The sequence below is a fragment of the Colletes latitarsis genome, chromosome 10, assembly GCF_051014445.1.
Source record: "Colletes latitarsis isolate SP2378_abdomen chromosome 10, iyColLati1, whole genome shotgun sequence".
In the NCBI taxonomy this organism is placed as follows: domain Eukaryota; kingdom Metazoa; phylum Arthropoda; class Insecta; order Hymenoptera; family Colletidae; genus Colletes; species Colletes latitarsis.
The window spans coordinates 22080363-22101527 of NC_135143.1; the positions used below are offsets into that span (position 1 = coordinate 22080363).

Here is a 21165-nt window from a genome sequence, read left to right on the forward strand (position 1 = left end):
AGTCGAATGCCAAAATTATCCAGTTGTTTATAGTAGTTTCCAAAGAAAATCGCTTCTATAGTTTTATGCAATTCACACAGGAAGAATTTTATGTCCGTGTTTTGTTCAGAAATTATTTACCTGCTCCATTCAGGCTTTTCTTTTTGCTTGGTGCAACATCATAACTATTATAATGGTTTGGATTAAATTATGTGTCATAATGAGATACAAAGTGGAATTTATTAATTTGATTATATTCATGAAAGAACATTTTTGGAAAAGTTCCTACAATTACCACGAGAAAAATATCTTAACCACTGTCCGGAATACTTGTATTATGTTTACCAGTATCGTTACTTTAACTGGCCACGGCGCTATTCTGGGTTACGTAGTAACACCGCTCATTGGTGAGTTAAAATAAAGAAGGTTACTGTGCACAGTTAATGACGTAAACAATATGACAGCAGATTGGTATAACAATTTGTTTTGTATATAAAAAATAATGTTCCTTATTCACCCAATTAATAACGGATCTTCCAATAAAAACAATAGAACTTTCAATTTAAATAAAATGAAAATTGGAATAGTTAATCTGTCTCATTACATGATTTTGTTGTACATTCGATGACATTATGCATCAAATACTCATCATTTAAATGACCATCCCAAACAAATGAAATTCCTACCAAAGAAAATACGATATAGTCGAACGGTAACAGTCGGATCTTCGTTTTGAAAAAAAATGAGGCTCGATGTTTCCATCAGCCAAAACAATACCACACACAACAACTTTGTGTAGGTGCATGGACCACTCGACTATTGACCGAGAATTAGTCAATTAGTCCTTAAATTCGACAATTTTGATTCCTGATAAAGCCATTCGTCGAAAATGTGACCGAAGCAACTGAATAATAAATATGATGACTATGACAATTGAAAGATCTATCGATTCTACTGGAAATCCCTAGATTTGCACGATAGTCGTTTTACCGTTCTACGTACGTCCAATCCACTGTTAAAACTATGGACTGCACAGTCCATTCGCAGCGAAGTAAGTAACTAATTTAATTTTTACTTGTGCTTCAGACAATATAGGACAGAATAAATCTGAGCGGGCATTACCTTTCAATTTTTACCTTAATTTACCCTTAACGGAAACTCCCTATTATGAAGTAACGTTTATCGTGCAGGTACTACCACTTTTTATACTTTAGCCTGAATTGGCGAATGCCAAACTTGCAATATAAATTTCTCAAAGAAGATCTCGATAGCTATAAATTGAAGAAACTAAATCTACGTATGGTTAAAATAAATGTAAGGCGTAACGTTAATTTCTATTTTTGCAGGTAGCTATACTGTATCCTGTTGCTATCTGCTTCTTCTGTTTCGATAACATGCTGTGCATCATAAACGTACACGTGTCTGGACAGTTTCGTATACTTCAATATAGGTTAACAAACCTATATCGAACAACTGACGATATCATGGCTCAAAATGGGAATACGTCTCTAACGATTAATATGGATAATTGTTATGAAAAAATGAAGGCGTGCGTTCAACAACACCAGATGCTCATCGATTATTGTCTCAAGATTGAGAATGTGTTTACGGTAACCATACTTGCTCAAGTGTTAATCTTCAGTGTGTTAATATGCCTCTTCGGATATCAGGTGCTTATGGTTCGTAATCGTCAAAATGAAAGCAATAAAGCATCTTTTGAATCGAAATGCAACTCTCTGTACCCATTTATAATAATCTGTTACACTACATAAGGCACGAAGAATATGATTATCTGAAAGATGGTACTTTTAAAAGTATTACTTCGGATATCGCTGGAATTGATTTATTAATACGTTGAAATGATTTAAATAATTAGCAGTCTTTCCCATCTTTCATGAAATATGTAAATAAATTAGACGACAGAATTTAATCCATTCAATTTTAAGCAATGTACCTAAGCTGCAGTGAAATTCGAAGTTTTACATCTAAAAGTATCTATGATAAAAATATATTAAGTTTTATATACAAAAGCCCACATTGTTGTTAAAATATTGACTGTTTATGTACGTAGATGAATTCAAGCATAGCGAAACGTAGCATTTTCGTATTCCTCATTATTGGTAGCATGGTCTTGCTGTTTATGTTTACATATAGTTGTCACATTTTGATGGAGCAAAGTGACAACATCGGTACAGCAGCATATTCAGCACTTTGGACACTTATGCCAATGCAAGGAAATGGGAGAACGTTGCGGCACGGCCTGATGATGATCATTACACGATCGCAAAAAGTTTGTTGTTTAACGGCGAATGGATTTTTCCCGATATCTCTGGAAACTTATTCTACGGTACAGCTGAAAACAAATACATATAGTGTATTCATTTCCGATTATTGCACTCTTCCGAATATCGTTTTCCACGTTCACTATATTTATGTTGTTGCAAAATTTAATTCCATCAAACTAAATGCCTTGGCATTGTCACATCATATTTTTTCGAAAATATAGATTAATATAACAATGGAATCATTTGTTTGATACAGGTTCTGAGTACTGCGGTATCGTACTTCATGTTACTCAGTCAAAGCTTTGAGACTACTGAATCTTGATTAGCATGCAGGCCCAATAGACTTATGGATATGGAAAATTTGAATTTGTCTGATTTCAAATGTATACACTTTGAAATAAAGAAATTTTCTTACACGCAAAATACAAGTTAAGTAAATTTAGTTATACAATATTTAAGGTCAAATAGCTATCTCTACACCGGTTTGACGTAGCTGAATAATCTATAGTAATATGTAACATTTATCTACGATGACCTATTTGAACCCTCTTATTTTGTATTCGTTAAAAATAACTAAAATAAATAATACATTACACCACCTACGTTTTCATACACCAACTCACGCAGGAATGGGTAATAAAATCCTGTATATTAGCTTTGTACAAAATAGAAGGATTACCTTTTTGTGGGATTCCTCCCATATAAATGATAACCTGTACCCTAAACGTGGAACAAGAAGATGAACCAGCCTGGAATCGAGCAGTAAAATCGTGGCCAGTAAAAACAATTAAAAATTGTCCGACTACGATACTGTTTGAACACATTGAAAGAAACATGCGAATCGATTAATTTCACTCTCGGTAGGATAGAATGAAAGATACGAGAACTTGTAGCTTTCGCTGCATATATGTAAACACTCATTAGATTAAAATAAAACTCACACAAAGTTTTACAAAGTTAATGAATCACTTTAGCTTTGTAAAATATTAATTACGCACATTTTGAGTAGTATAAAATTTAAATTTTATATTATTTTTTAGCAAATATTGGAAAAAACGACTCTGACAGGACATTTTTATGTCTGTCTTTTTATGTCTGTCTTTCAATTGCATGACGAGAAAACAATAGAATCGCTGTGATATCGCAACGACAAAAGTTGCTCGTCTGTTTGCAGCCTAAGTGGGGCGACGCTCGACAGTGTCCAGTAATAATACATAACGCCTCGATCTATCATTTCATTCGTTAGTCCAGTAATCGTCCCTGTTTTTCATACCCCTTGGCAATTGCAAAAACGTATCTGTATTAAAAGAAGAGTAGAGATCCCTAAGTGTCAGATAAAAGGCACGGATATAGATCATAGTGCTGTCATAGTAAAATCAATTTCCATGCGTCAAATACGACAAGCTGGAATTCATGTAAAAGACATTTAAGAAGTCAGTTTTACCCTTCAACGGTGAACGTTCGTCATGGTAGAAGAAGGGTATACGGATTTTTCGATCAAATTATCGGCTTTTTTTCTGAAGTTCGTCGGTGCGTGGACTGTGGGAAATGACAAAGTACAACGTCGAAGGAAGTTCGGATGGTGGCTTGCGGTCGGGACAACATTCGCTGGTATTTTTATCGGGACAAGAGACGTGTATTACACCCGGCATGATTTTAGCGTGAGTGGAACCACTAAACAGAGTAGGTTGTGTGATGTTCAATTGACCTAACCGTTGGCCAGCAGATCGGAATTTAAACAAACGTTTTTGTTACTATGTGAACATTATTGTGGCAATAGAACATGTTTTCAAATTGTTGTATTAATATGTTAAATTAGTCGAATGTCAAAACTATCCAGTTGTCTATAATAGTTTCCAAAGAAAATCGCTTCTATAGTTTTATGCAATTCACACAGGAAGAATTTTATGTCCGTGTTTTGTTCAGAAATTGTTTACCTGCTCCATTCAGGCTTTTCTTTTTGCTTGGTGCAACATCATAACTATTATAATGGTTTGGATTAAATTGTGTGTCATAATGAGATACAAAGTGGAATTTATTAATTTGATTATATTCATGAGAGAACATTTTTGGAAAAGTTCTTACAATTACCACGAGAAAGATATTTTAACCACTGTCCGGAAGACTTGTATTATGTTTACCAGTATCGTTACTTTAACTGGCCACGGCGCTATTGTTGGTTACCTAGTAACACCGCTCATTGGTGAGTTAACATAGAGAAGGTTACTGTGCACAGTTAATGACGTGAAAAATATGACAGCAGATAGATATAACGTTTGTAAACTAAACCACAATGCTAGAGATCTTGTTTAGCAATTGTACCCAAGATGTTAAATATCTTTAAGGGCAGTTTTACCGCGGAACTATTCGTTTTGTATATAAAAATTAATGTTTCTAATTCATCCAGTTAATAGGGGGTCTTCCAATAGAAACGATAGCACTTTGAATTGAAATAAAATGAAAATTGTAATAGTTAATCTATTACTCATTGCGGCATTTTGCTGCACATTCGATGACCTTATGCATGAAATACACATCACTTAAGTAGCCATCCCAAACAAATGAAATTCATGTCAAAGACAATACGATATCGTCGCAGGGTAATGCTTACCATGAACGGTAACAGTCGGATCTTCGTTTTGAAAAAAAATGAGGCTCGATGTTTCCATCAGTCAAAACAATACCACACACAACAACTTTGTGTAGGTGCATGGGCCAGTCGACTATTGACCGAGAATTAGTCAATTAATCCTTAAATTCGACAATTTTGATTCCTGATAAAGTCATTCGTCGAAAATGTGACCGAAGCAACTGAATAATAAATATGATGACTATGACAATTGAAAGATCTATCGATTCTACTGGAAATCCCTAGATTTGCACGATCGTCGCTTTACCGTTCTACGTACGTCCAATCCACTGTTAAAACTATGGACTGCACAGTCCATTCGCAGCGAAGTAAGTAACTAATTTAATTTTCACTTGTGCTTCAGACAATATAGGACAGAATAAATCCGAGCGGGCATTACCTTTCAATTTATGGCTTGATTTACCCTTATCGGAAACTCCCTATTATGAAGTAACGTTTATCATGCAGGTACTACCAGTTTTTATACTTTAGCCTGAATTGGCGAATGCCAAACTTGCAATATAAATTCCTTAAAGAAGATTTCGATAGCTATAAATTAAAGAAACAATATCTACGTATGGTTAAAATAAATGTAAGGCGTAACGTTAATTTCTATTTTTGCAGGTAGCTATACTGTATCCTATTGCTATCTGCTTCTTCTGTTTCGATAACATGCTGTGCATCATAAACGTACACGCGTCTGGACAGTTCCGTATACTTCAATACAGATTAACAAACCTATATCCCTCAACTGACGATATCATGGCTCAAAATGGGAATACGTCTCTAACGATTAATATGGATAAATGTTATGAAAAAATGAAGGCTTGCGTTCAACAACACCAGATGCTCATCGATTATTGTCTCAAGATTGAGAATGTGTTTACGGTAACCATACTTGCTCAAGTGTTAATCTTCAGTGTGCTAATATGCCTCTTCGGATATCAGGTGCTTATGGTTCGTAATCGTCAAAATGAAAGCAATAAGCCATCTTTTGAATTGAATTGCAACTCTCTGTACCCATTTATAGTAATCTATTACACTACATAAGGCACGAAGGATATGATTATCTGAAAGATGGTACTTTTAAAAGTATTACTTCGGATATCGCAGGAATTTATTTATTAATACGTTGAAATGTTTTAAATAATTAGCGGAATCATTTGACATTAATCTGAAAGGCTAGTCCTTCCCATCTTTCGCGAAATACGTAAATAAATTAGACGACCATCCAGAATTTAATCCATTCAATTTTAAGCAATGTACCTAAGCTGCAGTGAAATTCGAAGTTTTACATCTAAAAGTATCTATGATAAAAATATATTAAGTTTTATATACAAAAGACCACATTGTTGTTAAAGTATTTACTGTTTATGTACGTAGATGAATTCAAGCATAGCGAAACGTAGCATTTTCGTATTCCTCATTATTGGTAGCATGGTCTTGCTGTTTATGTGCACATATAGTTGTCACATTTTGATGGAGCAAAGTGACAACATCGGTACAGCGGCATACTCAGCACTTTGGACACTTATGCCAATGCGAGGAAATGGAAAAACGTTGCGGCACAGCCTGATGATGATCATCATGCGATCGCAAAAAGTATGTTGCTTAACGGCGAATGGATTTTTCCCGATATCTCTGGAAACTTATTCTACGGTACAGCTGAAAACAAATACATATTGTGTATTCATTTCCGATTATTGCACTCTTCCGAATATCGTTTTCCACGTTCTCTATATTTATGTTTTTGCAAAATTTAATTCCATCAAATTTAATGTCTTGCCATTGTCACATCATATTTTTTCGAAAATATAGATTAATATAACACTGGAATCATTTGTTTGATACAGGTTATGAATACTGCGGTATCGTACTTCATGTTACTGAGTCAAAGCGTTGAGACTATTAAATCTTGATTAGCATGGAGGCCCAATAGACTTGTGGATATCGAAAATTTCAACTTGTCTGATTCCAAATGTATACACTTTGAAATAAAGGAATTTCCTTACACGCAAAATACAAGTTAAGTAAATTTAGTTATACAATATTTATTTTCAAATGCCAATCCCTACACCGGTTTCAAGTAGCAGAATAATCCCTAGTACTATGTAACATTTAATTACGATTACGTAATTGGACCTTTTTATTTTGTATTAGCTATAAATAACTAAAACAAATAATAAATATAGGAATCAGAAGACCTCTGTCGGTGGCCAGTAAAAACAATTAAAAATTGTCCGACTACGATACTGTTTGGACACATTGAAAGAAACTTGCGAATCGATTAATTTCACTCTCGGTAGGATAGAATGAAAGATACGAGAACTTGTAGATTTCGCTGTATATATGTAAACACTCATTAGATTAAAATAAAACTCACACATCGGATAAATAATTTTCAGATGCATCATATTTTTGCGGGCCTTCCAAACTGCTCCGAACTGTCCGTTTCTGAAGAATTAAGAATACCACGCTTCGGACATCGTCTCATAAACAGTTAATCATCCTATTCACAGTAGAAGTTCCAATATTTTCCAATACCAGTTTGCTGGAAAGAGATACACAATTTCAGTTGGCACGAGTTACCAACTTAAAGAACACACTGACATGGAAAATTAATAAATTAAATTAACAAGCGACATTAAATTACGTGCAATCCTATTGAACTTCAAGTAGAAACACAAACGAAATTGCATCCCCGATTGTTTACTTACGCAATGAATTTTCAAACATAAATTTCATGAATAAGGAGTTGTCTTTCAGTTAGGTCCTCAATATGTCGGTTAGTAAAACTCGATCTACTTGATACCGAGACATATAGTAAATGGAATATAAAGTTAACCTTACACGTTAAAGAAATGTTCGTGATAATACTCTTCTGCAAAAGCCAACACATATTCGTGAACTATTAATAAATGTGCTGTCTTGTCACGGTAGACCGTACGTAAAACTCGCAAGCTTCTCTTCATGCATTTGAAGAATCACACCTCCTGACTCATGAATACTGAATGGATCCTACGCTACTTTTCCATTTTACGCACAAGAGTATCACTTACGCCTGTCATTCACCGTTGATTATCCGAGTCTATCCAGTGCAAAGACGGGTGCATAGTACGAATAGACGCCTGGCATGAAAACCTTGAGCAAAGTGGGTAGGCGACAGATCAAAGTCATGTGACGTGAAATTACTAATCTTTTACGCCCATGATGATCGATCTCAAGATCCTTGTACAAGTTCAAAATCATCGATGCCCCGGTACTCGAAATTCGCGATGGCTTCGGATCAGAGTAAAGACATTTCGCTTATTGCAACGTCGTTTTATATGAAAGTGATCGGGATTTGGTCAGCAAAAGATAACGCCGAGAAACGTCGGAGAAACATCGCCTTTATTTACACAACTTGGGTTCTAATTTTCTCCGTCTGGATCATAGGGTCGCAGGTTTACTATGCTACGGAAGAGTTCAGTGTACGTGTACGAATTCTGAAGACCCGCAAGTGAAACTACAGAAATTTAAGTTACGTTTTTACACCTCAAACGCGACACAGAACTTCTTTCTTTCTTATAATTTCAGCTTTTGTAACACTCATGTTATTAGTTGCTAGTTCGTGGAAAACGAAATCCTGACAAACAGTGAAATAATTTTTTCCAAAATTGCTGATCACTGAATTTTAGTATCATGCAAGGACATTCTCCCTAATTCTTCAATATTCAAATATACTGTTTAATTTATTTATTAAACGATACTTATTTCAAGTATTTTTCGTACTATCTTTATGTGTACGGTTTAGTGTACAATTAAATAAGTATCAAGCAATCACAAAAATAGATTGCTTTTGCTCCTTAGGCTTCGTTGCTTAATAATATATAACCGTATGCCTGGAATATTTAATTATCTGCCTAAAATACGTATGTTGGGATTTCTGATAATAGGAACGCATTTACGCTATGAACAACCTCGTGACTCTACTTACGGTAATATTCAAGATATTTACCTTATTCGCGAATAAACAGAAATTTCTCGAGTTGATTTTGTACTCGAAGAAGAATTTTTGGCATTCGAATTACGACCCCTACGAGAAAACGGTTGTGGACAATTGCAAGCATACCTGTACTTATCTCATTTGTATCTTCTCTTTCTTTGCGCAAGGCACAGCTATTAGTTATGCAGTTGGGCCCATTATTGGTAAGAATGTTCTCTGGCATCAGCACAAAACAAAAACGTATTACATAACTGATCTGAAATAGCAACTATTATTGTTCTCCATCCTTAGAATTTTTACAAAGTTAATGAATCACTTTAGCTTTGTAAAATATTAATTACGCACATTTTGAATAGTATAAAATGTAAATTTTATATTATTTTTTAGCAAATATTGGAAAAAACGACTCTGACAGGATACTTCCTTTTACAATGTATCTTGACTTGCCATTTTCCACATCACCGTATTTTGAGATAACATTCGTACTCCAGGTATTGTAAATTATCTTCCTCCCACTCCGCTTCTGAATAAAATGTATATGCTCCTACGTTCTTACTTGCGTTATTCTACATAAGTAAAAACATGAGAAATGTTGCACTTGTACAGGATTTTTAGCTAATAATTTTAGAGATTGATTCTTCGAATCCAATTACGACAGAAATCATGGAAAATAAAGTTATGCGTAAGGTTTTTTTTGTTTCTTTCACCCGTAAAGAAAATATAATATTAAAAAATATTTTGAGGCAAAATTTGACTGCTCAAAAGTGGGAATTGCATGCAGTTTCGCTACGAATCGAATAAAATTCTGAAAACCATTTCTATGTATACTTTTTACACTTGCGCAGGTTCTGACTGTATACCATATCGGGGTAGGTTATCTCTGCCTGGATAACTTTCTGTGTGTCTTGAATCTACACATAGCTAGTCAGTTTCGTATATTGCAATACAGGATGGAGAACCTAAATTTAATGAAAGAGGAAACGAAGCTGAAAGAAGCCTCGTTTGAGAATTCTTCGTATCAGACAGACAAATATCTCGAAGTATTTAAAATGTACGTTAAACAACATCAGGCGCTTATAAAATACTGTAATAAAGTCCAAGAAGTATTCACTGCAGTCGTCCTGATACAAGTGATAATCTTTAGTTTATTAATATGCCTCGATGGATATCTCGTTCTTTTGGTTAGTAAGCTGTACAGCTGTATTCATTTACATTTACAGATCATGGAACGTGTTTATCCACTAAACGTTTAATGCAATTGTTTATTATGGCAATTCTTATCCTACAGGCAGATGCTAGTCTAGGAAGGCGCCTAATTTTCGCATTTCACATAACGGGCTGCATGTGCCAGCTGTTGATGTTCACCTACAGCTGTGACTGTTTGATACAAGAAAGTTCACAAATAGCTGCAGCCGCCTACGCAGCACCGTGGACACAGTTGCCTATGAACAAAGCAGGTAGTGCGCTGCGAAAGGACATACTACTTGTCATGACGAGATCTAGAGATCCTTGTTGCCTAAATGCTAGTGGATTCTTTGTTGTGTCCCTGGAAACGTATACTAGGGTAACTAACAGCTTTTACATCTACCAACTAAAACAGTTCTATATTTGTAGTAGAAAGACCATCCACCCTATAGAAATACCAATTTTTAGTCATCATTACAAGTAACTTCATCAGAAAACTGATGCACCTATCATCTATGTGCGCATTTTGATCGCGCAAACAAGGAGTCGTATTAATATGACTCATAATATCCGTTAATCGTATAAATTGTCGAGTCATATTATTGTGGAATATAATTGTAAAAGCTTTCCTACAATTTTTGTACCCAGAAATCGGAAAGAATAACTTATATGCGAACCCTTCCCTCTTTAAAAACTTTTTTTGTCTAAAAATTTCTAATCAATAATAAGATGATCAATTTGTATCATGCGTTACAGGTTTTAAGTACTGCAGCATCATACTTCACACTCCTAAGGCAATACTAAAATAGCGAGGTGTATATGTGGAATTACTAATAACTTTGTATCGTACACTTTTTATTTGAAATACGGAACTTATCAAATAATAACGATTATTGTCTGATACTGAGATCGTACTTTGAATCGTGTATAATACACGTGTGACACCATATTGTAGGTTTATCTTTGGTATAAAATGTAAATATATCTTGAGCTACACCATATGGACAACAAGGTAAACGTATCATATTATTATGTTATTTTTATCTACTATGGAGTCTGTTAATATGGGATAAAAAGTGTTGTTCTAGTACACTTTGTTATATTTAAACTGAATTCATAGATTAACTTCCAAGTTTTCTTTTATTATCTTAGTAGCCGAGTAGTTCAAATCTGATAACCATGCTGCGGAATCAAGAAGTTACATTTGTTATGTAATTTATATTCTATTATAGTTTATTAATGTATTAAGAACACAATCTCTAGAGAGTTGAATAAAAAATATAAACACTGCAAAATCTGAATTAAAATTCAAAAGTACCTGGACATAACTATTTTTGTTTGAACCTAATGACAGCCATTTAATATTGATGGTTCCGCTTTTCTCATAAAATGTAAATTCAAAGAAATTTAATCAGAAATAAAGGATCTTCATCGCCAACCCAATATATATATTAATAATTGAGGAAATTTTCCGGTACAATAATTTCTGCTTCCAAGTACCAATCTTTACTCCGAATTCAAGGAACAGAGCAACCAACACTAATGTATATGTTTATTCGTCACGACCTGTCCGTCTCTGTCTGTATTCCTGACTTGCAATTAGTTACAAGTAGTGAGACTATCATACGCTGGAGTAAAGTGTAATGCTTAGCTAAGTTGGATGCACGCCTACTATTAAAAGTTTAAAATTATTTTTCTCTAGAACAAAGCCACGAACGAGAAACTTTTAAGTCCTATGTATCATACATGTACAAAGTGGAATAAAGAACACATCACCGTAAATCATTATTTTGAACACGAATACAAATCACAATTGTTTCACTTGTTATTCGTTTTAATTGTAGGCAAACATGAATTTTGCTCCTTCGTAGTCAAACATTTGTCAGCCGTCGGCGAGAACAAAACATCTTACAAAACAAGGTAAATGAATTGTACTCTGATTTCACTTATTTGATAACTGCCGTTAAAGGTACGAAGGCCGTCGATATGTCTAGGAATTATTTAATTATCACAATCTTCACTAAATGCACTATTTATATACGACACAGAGCAAAGGTATGTTTTGTTTGCCTTTTCGGGCATTGTTAAAGCGTTAAAAGTATGGTTTATGGTAATCGTTATCGTTTTTGTAATGACCCGTTGAATCCTTTATGTGAAAGACCAACGACAGAATTGAATTTTTTGCATACATCAATTAAAATACCCACACACGGAAGATTTCACTAAGGCTAGAAACACACGAGCGATTTTTCCCATTGCGACATCACAGCGACTCTATGTGTTTTCTCGTTTTGCAATTAAAAAAACGAAAACAGACATCATCGACATTTTTATGTCTGTCTTCAAATTGCATGACAAGAAAACAATAGAATCGCTGTGATATCGCAACGACAAAAGTTGCTCGTCTGTTTGCAGTCTAAGTGGGGCGACGCTCGACAGTCCAGTAATAATACATAACGCCTCGATCTATCCTTTCATTCGTTAGTCCAGTAATCGTCCCTGTTTTTCATACCCCTTGGCAATTGCAAAAACGTATCTGTATTAAAAGGAGAGTAGAGATCCCTAAGTGTCAGATAAAAGGCACGGATATAGATCATAGTGCTGTCATAGTAAAATCAATTTCCATGCGTCAAATACGACAAGCTGGAATTCATGTAAAAGACATTTAAGAAGTCAGTTTTACCCTTCAACGGTGAACGTTCGTCATGGTAGAAGAAGGGTATACGGATTTTTCGATCAAATTATCGGCTTTTTTTCTGAAGTTCGTCGGTGCGTGGACTGTGGGAAATGACAAAGTACAACGTCGAAGGAAGTTCGGATGGTGGCTTGCGGTCGGGACAACATTCGCTGGTATTTTTATCGGGACAAGAGACGTGTATTACACCCGGCATGATTTTAGCGTGAGTGGAACCACTAAACAGAGTAGGTTGTGTGATGTTTAATTGACCTAACCGTTGGCCAGCAGATCGGAGTTTAAACAAACGTTTTTGGTACTATGTGAACATTATTGTGGCAATAGAACATGTTTTCAAATTGTTGTATTAATATGTTAAATTAGTCGAATGTCAAAACTATCCAGTTGTCTATAATAGTTTCCAAAGAAAATCGCTTCTATAGTTTTATGCAATTCACACAGGAAGAATTTTATGTCCGTGTTTTGTTTAGAAATTGTTTACCTGCTCCATTCAGGCTTTTCTTTTTGCTTGGTGCAACATCATAACTGTTATAATGGTTTGGATTAAGTTGTGTGTCATAATGAGATACAAAGTGGAATTTATTAATTTGATTATATTCATGAGAGAACATTTTTGGAAAAGTTCTTACAATTACCACGAGAAAGATATTTTAACCACTGTCCGGAAGACTTGTATTATGTTTACCAGTATCGTTACTTTAACTGGCCACGGCGCTATTGTTGGTTACCTAGTAACACCGCTCATTGGTGAGTTAAAATAGAGAAGGTTACTGTGCACAGTTAATGACGTGAAAAATATGACAGCAGATAGATATAACATTTGTAAACTAAACCACAATGCTAGAGATCTTGTTTAGCAATTGTACCCAAGATGTTAAATATCTTTAAGGGCAGTTTTACCGCGGAACTATTCGTTTTGTATATAAAAATTAATGTTTCTAATTCATCCAGTTAATAGGGGGTCTTCCAATAGAAACGATAGCACTTTGAATTGAAATAAAATGAAAATTGTAATAGTTAATCTATTACTCATTGCGGCATTTTGCTGCACATTCGATGACCTTATGCATGAAATACACATCACTTAAGTAGCCATCCCAAACAAATGAAATTCATGTCAAAGACAATACGATATTGTCGTAGGGTAATGCTTACCATGAACGGTAACAGTCGAATCTGCGTTTTGAAAAAAAATGAGGCTCGATGTTTCCATCAGCCAAAACAATACCACACACAACAACTTTGTGTAGGTGAATGGGCCACTCGACTATTGACCGAGAATTAGTCAATTAATCCTTAAATTCGACAATTTTGATCCTTGATAAAGTCATTCGTCGAAAAATGTGACTGAAGCAATTGAATAATAAATACGATGAATATGACAATTGAATGATCTATCGATTCTATTGGAAATCCCTAGATTTGCACGATCATCGCTTTGCCGTTCCACATACGTTCAATCTGCTATTAAAAGTATGGCTTGCGCAGTCCATACGCAGGGAAGTAAATAGCTAATTTAATGCGTTTGTGCTTCAGACAATATAGGACAAAACAAATCCGAGCGGGCACTACCGTTCAATTTTTGGATTGATTTACCCTTAACGATAACTCCCTATTATGAAATAGCGTTTATCTCGCAGGTACTACCAGTTTTTATACCTTAGCCTGAATTGCCGAATTCCAAACTTGCAATATAAATTTCTCAAAGATGACCTCGGTAGCTACAAATTAAATGAAACTATATCTTCGTATGGTTAGTATAAATGTAATGTGTAACGTCAACTTCTATTTTTGCAGATAGTTTTAATGTATCCTGTTGCTATCTGCTTCTTCTGTTTCGATAACATGCTGTGCATCATAAACGTACACGCGTCTGGACAGTTCCGTATACTTCAATACAGATTAACAAACCTATATCGCACAACTGACGATATCATGGCTCAAAATGGGAATACGTCTCTAACGATTAATATGGATAAATGTTATGAAAAAATGAAGGCTTGCATTCAACAACACCAGATGCTCATCGATTATTGTCTCAAGATTGAGAATGTGTTTACGGTAACCATACTTGCTCAAGTGTTAATCTTCAGTGTGCTAATATGCCTCTTCGGATATCAGGTGCTTATGGTTCGTAATCGTCAAAATGAAAGCAATAAGCCATCTTTTGAATTGAATTGCAACTCTCTGTACCCATTTATAGTAATCTATTACACTACATAAGGCACGAAGGATATGATTATCTGAAAGATGGTACTTTTAAAAGTATTACTTCGGATATCGCTGGAATTTATTTATTAATACGTTGAAATGTTTTAAATAATTAGCGGAATCATTTGACATTAATCTGAAAGGCTAGTCCTTTCCATCTTTCGCGAAATATGTAAATAAATTAGACGACCATCCAGAATTTAATCCATTCAATTTTAAGCAATGTACCTAAGCTGCAGTGAAATTCGAAGTTTTACATCTAAAAGTATCTATGAAAATGTATATTAAGTTTTATATACAAAAGCCCACATTATTGTTAAAATATTGACTGTTTATGTACGTAGATGAATTCAAGCATAGCGAAACGTAGCATTTTCGTATTCCTCATTATTGGTAGCATGGTCTTGCTGTTTATGTTTACATATAGTTGTCACATTTTGATGGAGCAAAGTGACAACATCGGTACAGCGGCATACTCAACACTTTGGACACTTATGCCAATGCGAGGAAATGGAAAAACGTTGCGGCACAGCCTGATGATGATCATCATGCGATCGCAAAAAGTATGTTGCTTAACGGCGAATGGATTTTTCCCGATATCTCTGGAAACTTATTCTACGGTACAGCTGAAGACAAATACATATTGTGTATTCATTTTCGATTATTGCACTCTTCCGAATATCGTTTTCCACGTTCTCTATATTTATATTGTTGCAAAATTTAATTCCATCAAATTTAATGCCTTGCCATTGTCACATCATATTTTTTCGAAAATATAGATTAATATAACAATGGAATCATTTGTTTGATACAGGTTATGAGTACTGCGGTATCGTACTTCATGTTACTGAGTCAAAGCGTTGAGACTATTGAATCTTGATTAGCATGGAGACCCAATAGACTTGTGGATATCGAAAATTTGAATTTGTCTGATTTAAAATGTATACACTTTGAAATAAAGGAATTTCCTTACACGCAAAATACAAGTTAAGTAAATTTAGTTATACAATATTTATTTTCAAATGCCAATCCCTACACCGGTTTCAAGTAGCAGAATAATCCCTAGTACTATGTAACATTTAATTACGATTACGTAATTGGACCTTTTTATTTTGTATTAGCTATAAATAACTAAAACAAATAATAAATATAGGAATCAGAAGACCTCTGTCGGTGGCCAGTAAAAACAATTAAAAATTGTCCGACTACGATACTGTTTGGACACATTGAAAGAAACTTGCGAATCGATTAATTTCACTCTCGGTAGGATAGAATGAAAGATACGAGAACTTGTAGATTTCGCTGTACATATGTAAACGCTCATTAGGTTAAAATAAAACTCACACATCGGATAAATAATTTTCAGATGCATCTTATTTTCGCAGGCCTTCTACACTGCTCCGAACTGTCCGTTTCTGAAGAATTAAGAATGCCACGCTTCGAATATCGTTTCATAAACAGTTAATCTTCCTATTCACAGCAGAAGTTCCAATATTTTCTAATAGCAGTCTGCTGGAAAGAGATACACAATTTGAGTTGGTACGAGTTGCCAACTTAAAGAACACACTGACATAGAAAATTAATAAATTAAATTAACAAGCGACATTAAATTACGTGCAATCCTATTGAACTTCAAGTAGAAACACAAACGAAATTGCATCCCCGATTGTTTACTTACGCAATGAATTTTCAAACATAAATTTCATGAATAAGGAGTTGTCTTTCAGTTAGGTCCTTAATATGTCGGTTAGTAAAAGTCGATCTACTTGATACCGAGACAGATAGTAAATGGAATATAAAGTTAACCTTACACGTTAAAGAAATGTTCGTGATAATACTCTTCTGCAAAAGCCAACACATATTCGTGAACTAATAATAAAAGTGCTGTCTTGTCACGGTAGACCGTACGTAAAACTCGCAAGCTTCTCTTCATGCATTTGAAGAATCACACCTTCTGACTCATGAATACTGAATGGATCCTACGCTACTTTTCCATTTTACGCACAAGAGTATCACTTACGCCTGTCATTCACCGTTGATTATCCGAGTCTATCCAGTGCAAAGACGGGTGCATAGTACGAATAGACGCCTGGCATGAAAACCTTGAGCAAAGTGGGTAGGCGACAGATCAAAGTCATGTGACGTAAAATTACTAATCTTTTACGCCCATGATGATCGATCTCAAGATCCTTGTACAAGTTCAAAATCATCGATGCCCCGGTACTCGAAATTCGCGATGGCTTCGGATCAGAGTAAAGACATTTCGCTTATTGCAACGTCGTTTTATATGAAAGTGATCGGGATTTGGTCAGCAAAAGATAACGCCGAGAAACGTCGGAGAAACATCGCCTTTATTTACACAACTTGGGTTCTAATTTTCTCCGTCTGGGTTGAAGCAACACAGATTTACTATGAATTGGGTGACTTCAGTGTAAGTGTGCGAATTCTGAAGACCCGCAAGTGAAACTACAGAAATTTAAGTTACGGTTTTACATCTTAAATGCGCCGCAAAACCTCTTTCTTTCTTATAATTTCAGCTTTTGTAATATTGATGTTGTTAGTTGTTAGTTCGTGGAAAACAAAATCCTGACAAACAGTGAAATAATTTTTTCCAAAATTGCTGATCACTAAATTTGAGTATCATGCAAGGACGTTCTCTCGAATTCTTCAATATTCAAATATACTGTTTCATGTATTTATTAAACGATACTTATTTCAAGTATTTTACGTACTGTCTTTATGTGTACGGTTTACTGTACAATTAAATAAGTAACAAGTTATCATAAAAATCGGTTGCTTTTGCTCCTTGGGCTTGGTTCCTTAATGATATACAGGGTTTTCGGCCACCTCTGGAAAAAATTTTAATAGGAGATTCTAGAGGCCAAAATTAAGACGAAAATCAAGGATGCCAATTTGTTGCCTGCAGGCTTTGTTATAATGTTATAGAAACATTTCAAGCCACACAGTAAATTTTCGGTGATGAATTTTTTTCTCGATGGTACGTAAGATCTTGGAGGTATGTGTATTTACTAAAAGTGACTGTAATTGGCCTTCGTAATCAAAAGTAATTTTTCCAGAACTATTTGAAATTTTTTAATTTAATTTTTTAAAAACTTTGTAACAAAGTCTCAATCAACAAATTGATATTCTTGATTTTCATCTTATTTTAGCCTCTAGAATCTCCTATTAAAATTTTTCCCAGGGGTAGCTGTGCACCCTGTATAACCATATGCTTGTAATATTTAAATATCTACCTAAAATACGTATGTTCGGATTTCTGATAATAGGAACGCATTTACACCACGAACAACCTCGTGACTCTACTTACGGTAATATTCAAGATATTTATCTTATTCGCGAACAAACAGAAATTTCTCGAGTTGATTTTATACTCGAAGAAGAATTTTTGGCATTCGAATTACGACCCCTACGAGAAAACGGTTGTGGACAATTGCAAGCATACCTGTACTTATCTCATTTGTATCTTCTCTTTCTTTGCGCAAGGCACAGCTATTAGTTATGCAGTTGGGCCCATTATTGGTAAGAATGTTCTCTGGCATCAGCACAAAACAAAAACGTATTACATAACTGATCTGAAATAGCAACTATTACTGTTCTCCATCCTTAGAATTTTTACAAAGTTAATGAATCACTTTAGCTTTGTAAAATATTAATTACGCACATTTTGAATAGTATAAAATGTAAATTTTATATTATTTTTTAGCAAATATTGGAAAAAACGACTCTGACAGGATACTTCCTTTTACAATATATCTTGATTTGCCATTTTCCACAACACCGTATTTTGAGATGACGTTTGTATTCCAGGTATTATAAATTATCTTCCCCCAATTTCGTATCTGAACAAAAAGTATGTTCTCCTGCGTCCATACTTGCGTTATTCTGTATAAGTAAAAAGATTAAAAATGTTGCACTTGTACAGGATTTTTAGCTAGTAATTTTAGAGATTGATTCTTCGAATCCAATTACGACAGAAATCATGAAAAATGAAGTTGTGCGTAAGGTTTTTTTTGTTTTTTCACCCGTAAAGAAAATATAATATTAAAAAATATTTTGAGGCAAAATTTGACTGCTCAAAAGTGGGAATTGCATGCAGTTTCGCTACGAATAGAATAAAATTCTGAAAATCATTTGTATGTATACTTTTTACATTTGTACAGATTGTGACTTTATACCATATCGGGGTAGGTTATCTCTGCCTGGATAACTTTCTATGTGTCTTGAATCTACACATAGCTAGTCAGTTTCGTATATTACAATACAGGATGGAAAATCTAAATTTAATGAAAGACGAAACGAACTTGAAAGAAGCTTCGTTTGAGAATTCTCTGTATCAGGCAGACAAATATGTCGAAGCATTTAAAATATACGTTAAACAACATCAGGCGCTTATAGAATACTGCAATAAAGTCCAAGAAGTATTCACTGTAGTCGTGCTGGGACAAGTGATAATCTTTAGTTTATTAATATGCCTAGATGGATATCTCGTTCTGTTGGTTAGTAAGTGTTGGAAATATAAGCTTACTACAGCTGTATTCATTTACATTTACAAATCATGGAACGTGTTTGTCCACTAAACGTTTAATACAATTGTTTATTATTGCAATTCTTATCCTACAGGCTGATGCTAGTCTAGGAAGGCGCCTAATTTTCGCATTTCACATAACAGGCTGCATGTGCCAGCTGTTGATGTTCACCTACAGCTGTGACTGTTTGATACAAGAAAGTTCACAAATAGCTGCAGCTGTCTATGCAGCACCATGGACGAAGTTGCCTATGAACAAAAATGGAAGTGCGCTACGAAAGGACTTAATACTTGTCATGATGAGATCTAGAGTTCCTTGTTGCCTAAATGCTAGTGGATTCTTTGTTGTGTCCCTGGAGACGTATACTACGGTAATTATCAGCTTTTACATCTAACAACTGAAACAGTTCTATATTTCCAATTGGAAGACCATGCTTCCTATAGAAATACCAATTTTTAATCCGCATTACAAGTAACTTCATTAGGAAACTGATGCGCCTACGATGGAGGAAAATTTAATTTTCTAGCGGGATGAACCATCTTCTAAGTGTTCATTTTGAACGCTGGAACCGAACGAATAAGGAATCATATTAATATGACCCATGACATTCGTAAATCTCTATTTATTTCGCCTGTTACAGGTTTTAAGTACCGCTGTATCGTACTTCACGCTACTAAGGCAATACTAAAACAAAACATTGCGTATGTACGAACAAAAATTCAGATCAAAGGAAGACACTTTTTATTTGAGATAGTCAACGTACCAAATGATTATATTAGAGTGTATAGAAGTTGTTCTTTAATACTGGAATCGTACTTTGAATCTGACGTGTGATGCCATGTTATAAGTTTACCTGTAGTGTGATACATATATGTATAACCCATCACAGTTTCTACGACAACTTTAAATCATTTTGAGGTATAACGCAAGGATAACAAGGTAAATATATCGAATTAATTATATATTATTTAAGGAATTTGTTATTTGTTAATGCGGAATAACAAATTTTGCTCTATTATATTTCTTTGGTATCTAAATGAAATTCACAGATTTACTTTTTAATTTTTCTTTTATAATAATAACCGAATACTTGAAACGCGGTAAACATAGTATCGAGTAAAAACGTAAAGTTAAATTTGCAATTTAATTTATCCTTATTATTTATCGGTATTTCATAAGTGCGATCTTTAGAGAGTCAAATGAAAAAATGGAAAATTGCAAAATATTAAGTTCAATTCTGAATCACCTAGTTATTTACTGTTGATATTTTAGTCATAAAATTTCTCGATTTTTTTTACACAGAATGAAAACATATGATACGAAAGGATAAAGCCATGACGAGACGAGAAAAATACATCTGAGAAAGTATTGACAAAATCAAAAACAACAATTTCATTAGATTTATTGAAATATCAGCAACCTGGTGGCTTGAGTAAAATGACACTCAGAATTTATTCTTTCACTTCGTTAAGTTTTTAGAGTTTAAAAATAAAATGTTATGGACAGTATTTAAAATCGTGATTATTTCTACTTCTATTATTTTAGGATTATTTTTAGTTTTACTATATAATATATCATAACATTTGGCACTGGATTCCTGAAATTCTTACTCAAAAATCTTTTCACTGATTTCACTTTGTTTACTACTA

General features: G+C 34.4%; 4 protein-coding genes across 4 annotated transcripts; all 4 read left to right on the forward strand.

The window, feature by feature from the left end:
* The first annotated feature begins 316 nt into the window (after positions 1-316).
* LOC143346057 (odorant receptor Or2-like) lies at positions 317-2586 on the forward strand. The gene is made up of 5 exons (XM_076773799.1): positions 317-386; positions 1066-1169; positions 1326-1658; positions 2051-2326; positions 2521-2586. Exons 1-5 carry the CDS (start codon positions 317-319, stop codon positions 2584-2586), a joined length of 849 nt encoding a protein of 282 aa, XP_076629914.1.
* Positions 2587-4397: 1811 nt separating this feature from the next.
* Positions 4398-6812, forward strand: LOC143346058 (odorant receptor Or2-like). Its single transcript, XM_076773800.1, has 5 exons — positions 4398-4467; positions 5258-5361; positions 5518-5850; positions 6277-6552; positions 6747-6812. Exons 1-5 carry the CDS (start codon positions 4398-4400, stop codon positions 6810-6812), a joined length of 849 nt encoding a protein of 282 aa, XP_076629915.1.
* Positions 6813-7847: 1035 nt separating this feature from the next.
* LOC143346471 (odorant receptor 13a-like) lies at positions 7848-11146 on the forward strand. The gene is made up of 6 exons (XM_076774590.1): positions 7848-8363; positions 8829-9081; positions 9266-9369; positions 9724-10059; positions 10167-10442; positions 10820-11146. Exons 1-6 carry the CDS (start codon positions 8145-8147, stop codon positions 10865-10867), a joined length of 1236 nt encoding a protein of 411 aa, XP_076630705.1. The 5' UTR covers positions 7848-8144; the 3' UTR covers positions 10868-11146.
* A 1704-nt stretch (positions 11147-12850) lies between these two features.
* LOC143347145 (odorant receptor Or2-like) lies at positions 12851-15860 on the forward strand. Its single transcript, XM_076776073.1, has 6 exons — positions 12851-12913; positions 13253-13505; positions 14295-14398; positions 14556-14888; positions 15314-15589; positions 15784-15860. The coding sequence occupies exons 1-6, from the start codon at positions 12851-12853 to the stop codon at positions 15847-15849; spliced, it is 1095 nt and encodes a 364-aa protein (XP_076632188.1). The 3' UTR covers positions 15850-15860.
* The last annotated feature ends 5305 nt before the right edge of the window (positions 15861-21165 follow it).

Bases quoted from the DNA above. Each gene is read 5' to 3' on its own strand.
- LOC143346057 (XM_076773799.1), top strand. From the start codon at position 317: ATGTTTACCAGTATCGTTACTTTAACTGGCCACGGCGCTATTCTGGGT. The intron at 387-1,065 runs GTGAGTTAAAAT...CTTGTGCTTCAG, and splicing joins CGTAGTAACACCGCTCATTG to ACAATATAGGACAGAATAAA. The intron at 1,170-1,325 runs GTACTACCACTT...CTATTTTTGCAG, and splicing joins AAGTAACGTTTATCGTGCAG to GTAGCTATACTGTATCCTGT.
- LOC143346058 (XM_076773800.1), top strand. From the start codon at position 4,398: ATGTTTACCAGTATCGTTACTTTAACTGGCCACGGCGCTATTGTTGGT. The intron at 4,468-5,257 runs GTGAGTTAACAT...CTTGTGCTTCAG, and splicing joins CCTAGTAACACCGCTCATTG to ACAATATAGGACAGAATAAA. The intron at 5,362-5,517 runs GTACTACCAGTT...CTATTTTTGCAG, and splicing joins AAGTAACGTTTATCATGCAG to GTAGCTATACTGTATCCTAT.
- LOC143346471 (XM_076774590.1), top strand. From the start codon at position 8,145: ATGCCCCGGTACTCGAAATTCGCGATGGCTTCGGATCAGAGTAAAGAC. The intron at 9,082-9,265 runs GTAAGAATGTTC...ATTATTTTTTAG, and splicing joins TGCAGTTGGGCCCATTATTG to CAAATATTGGAAAAAACGAC. The intron at 10,443-10,819 runs GTAACTAACAGC...CATGCGTTACAG, and splicing joins CCCTGGAAACGTATACTAGG to GTTTTAAGTACTGCAGCATC.
- LOC143347145 (XM_076776073.1), top strand. From the start codon at position 12,851: ATGACAAAGTACAACGTCGAAGGAAGTTCGGATGGTGGCTTGCGGTCG. The intron at 14,399-14,555 runs GTACTACCAGTT...CTATTTTTGCAG, and splicing joins AAATAGCGTTTATCTCGCAG to ATAGTTTTAATGTATCCTGT. The intron at 15,590-15,783 runs GTACAGCTGAAG...TGTTTGATACAG, and splicing joins CTCTGGAAACTTATTCTACG to GTTATGAGTACTGCGGTATC.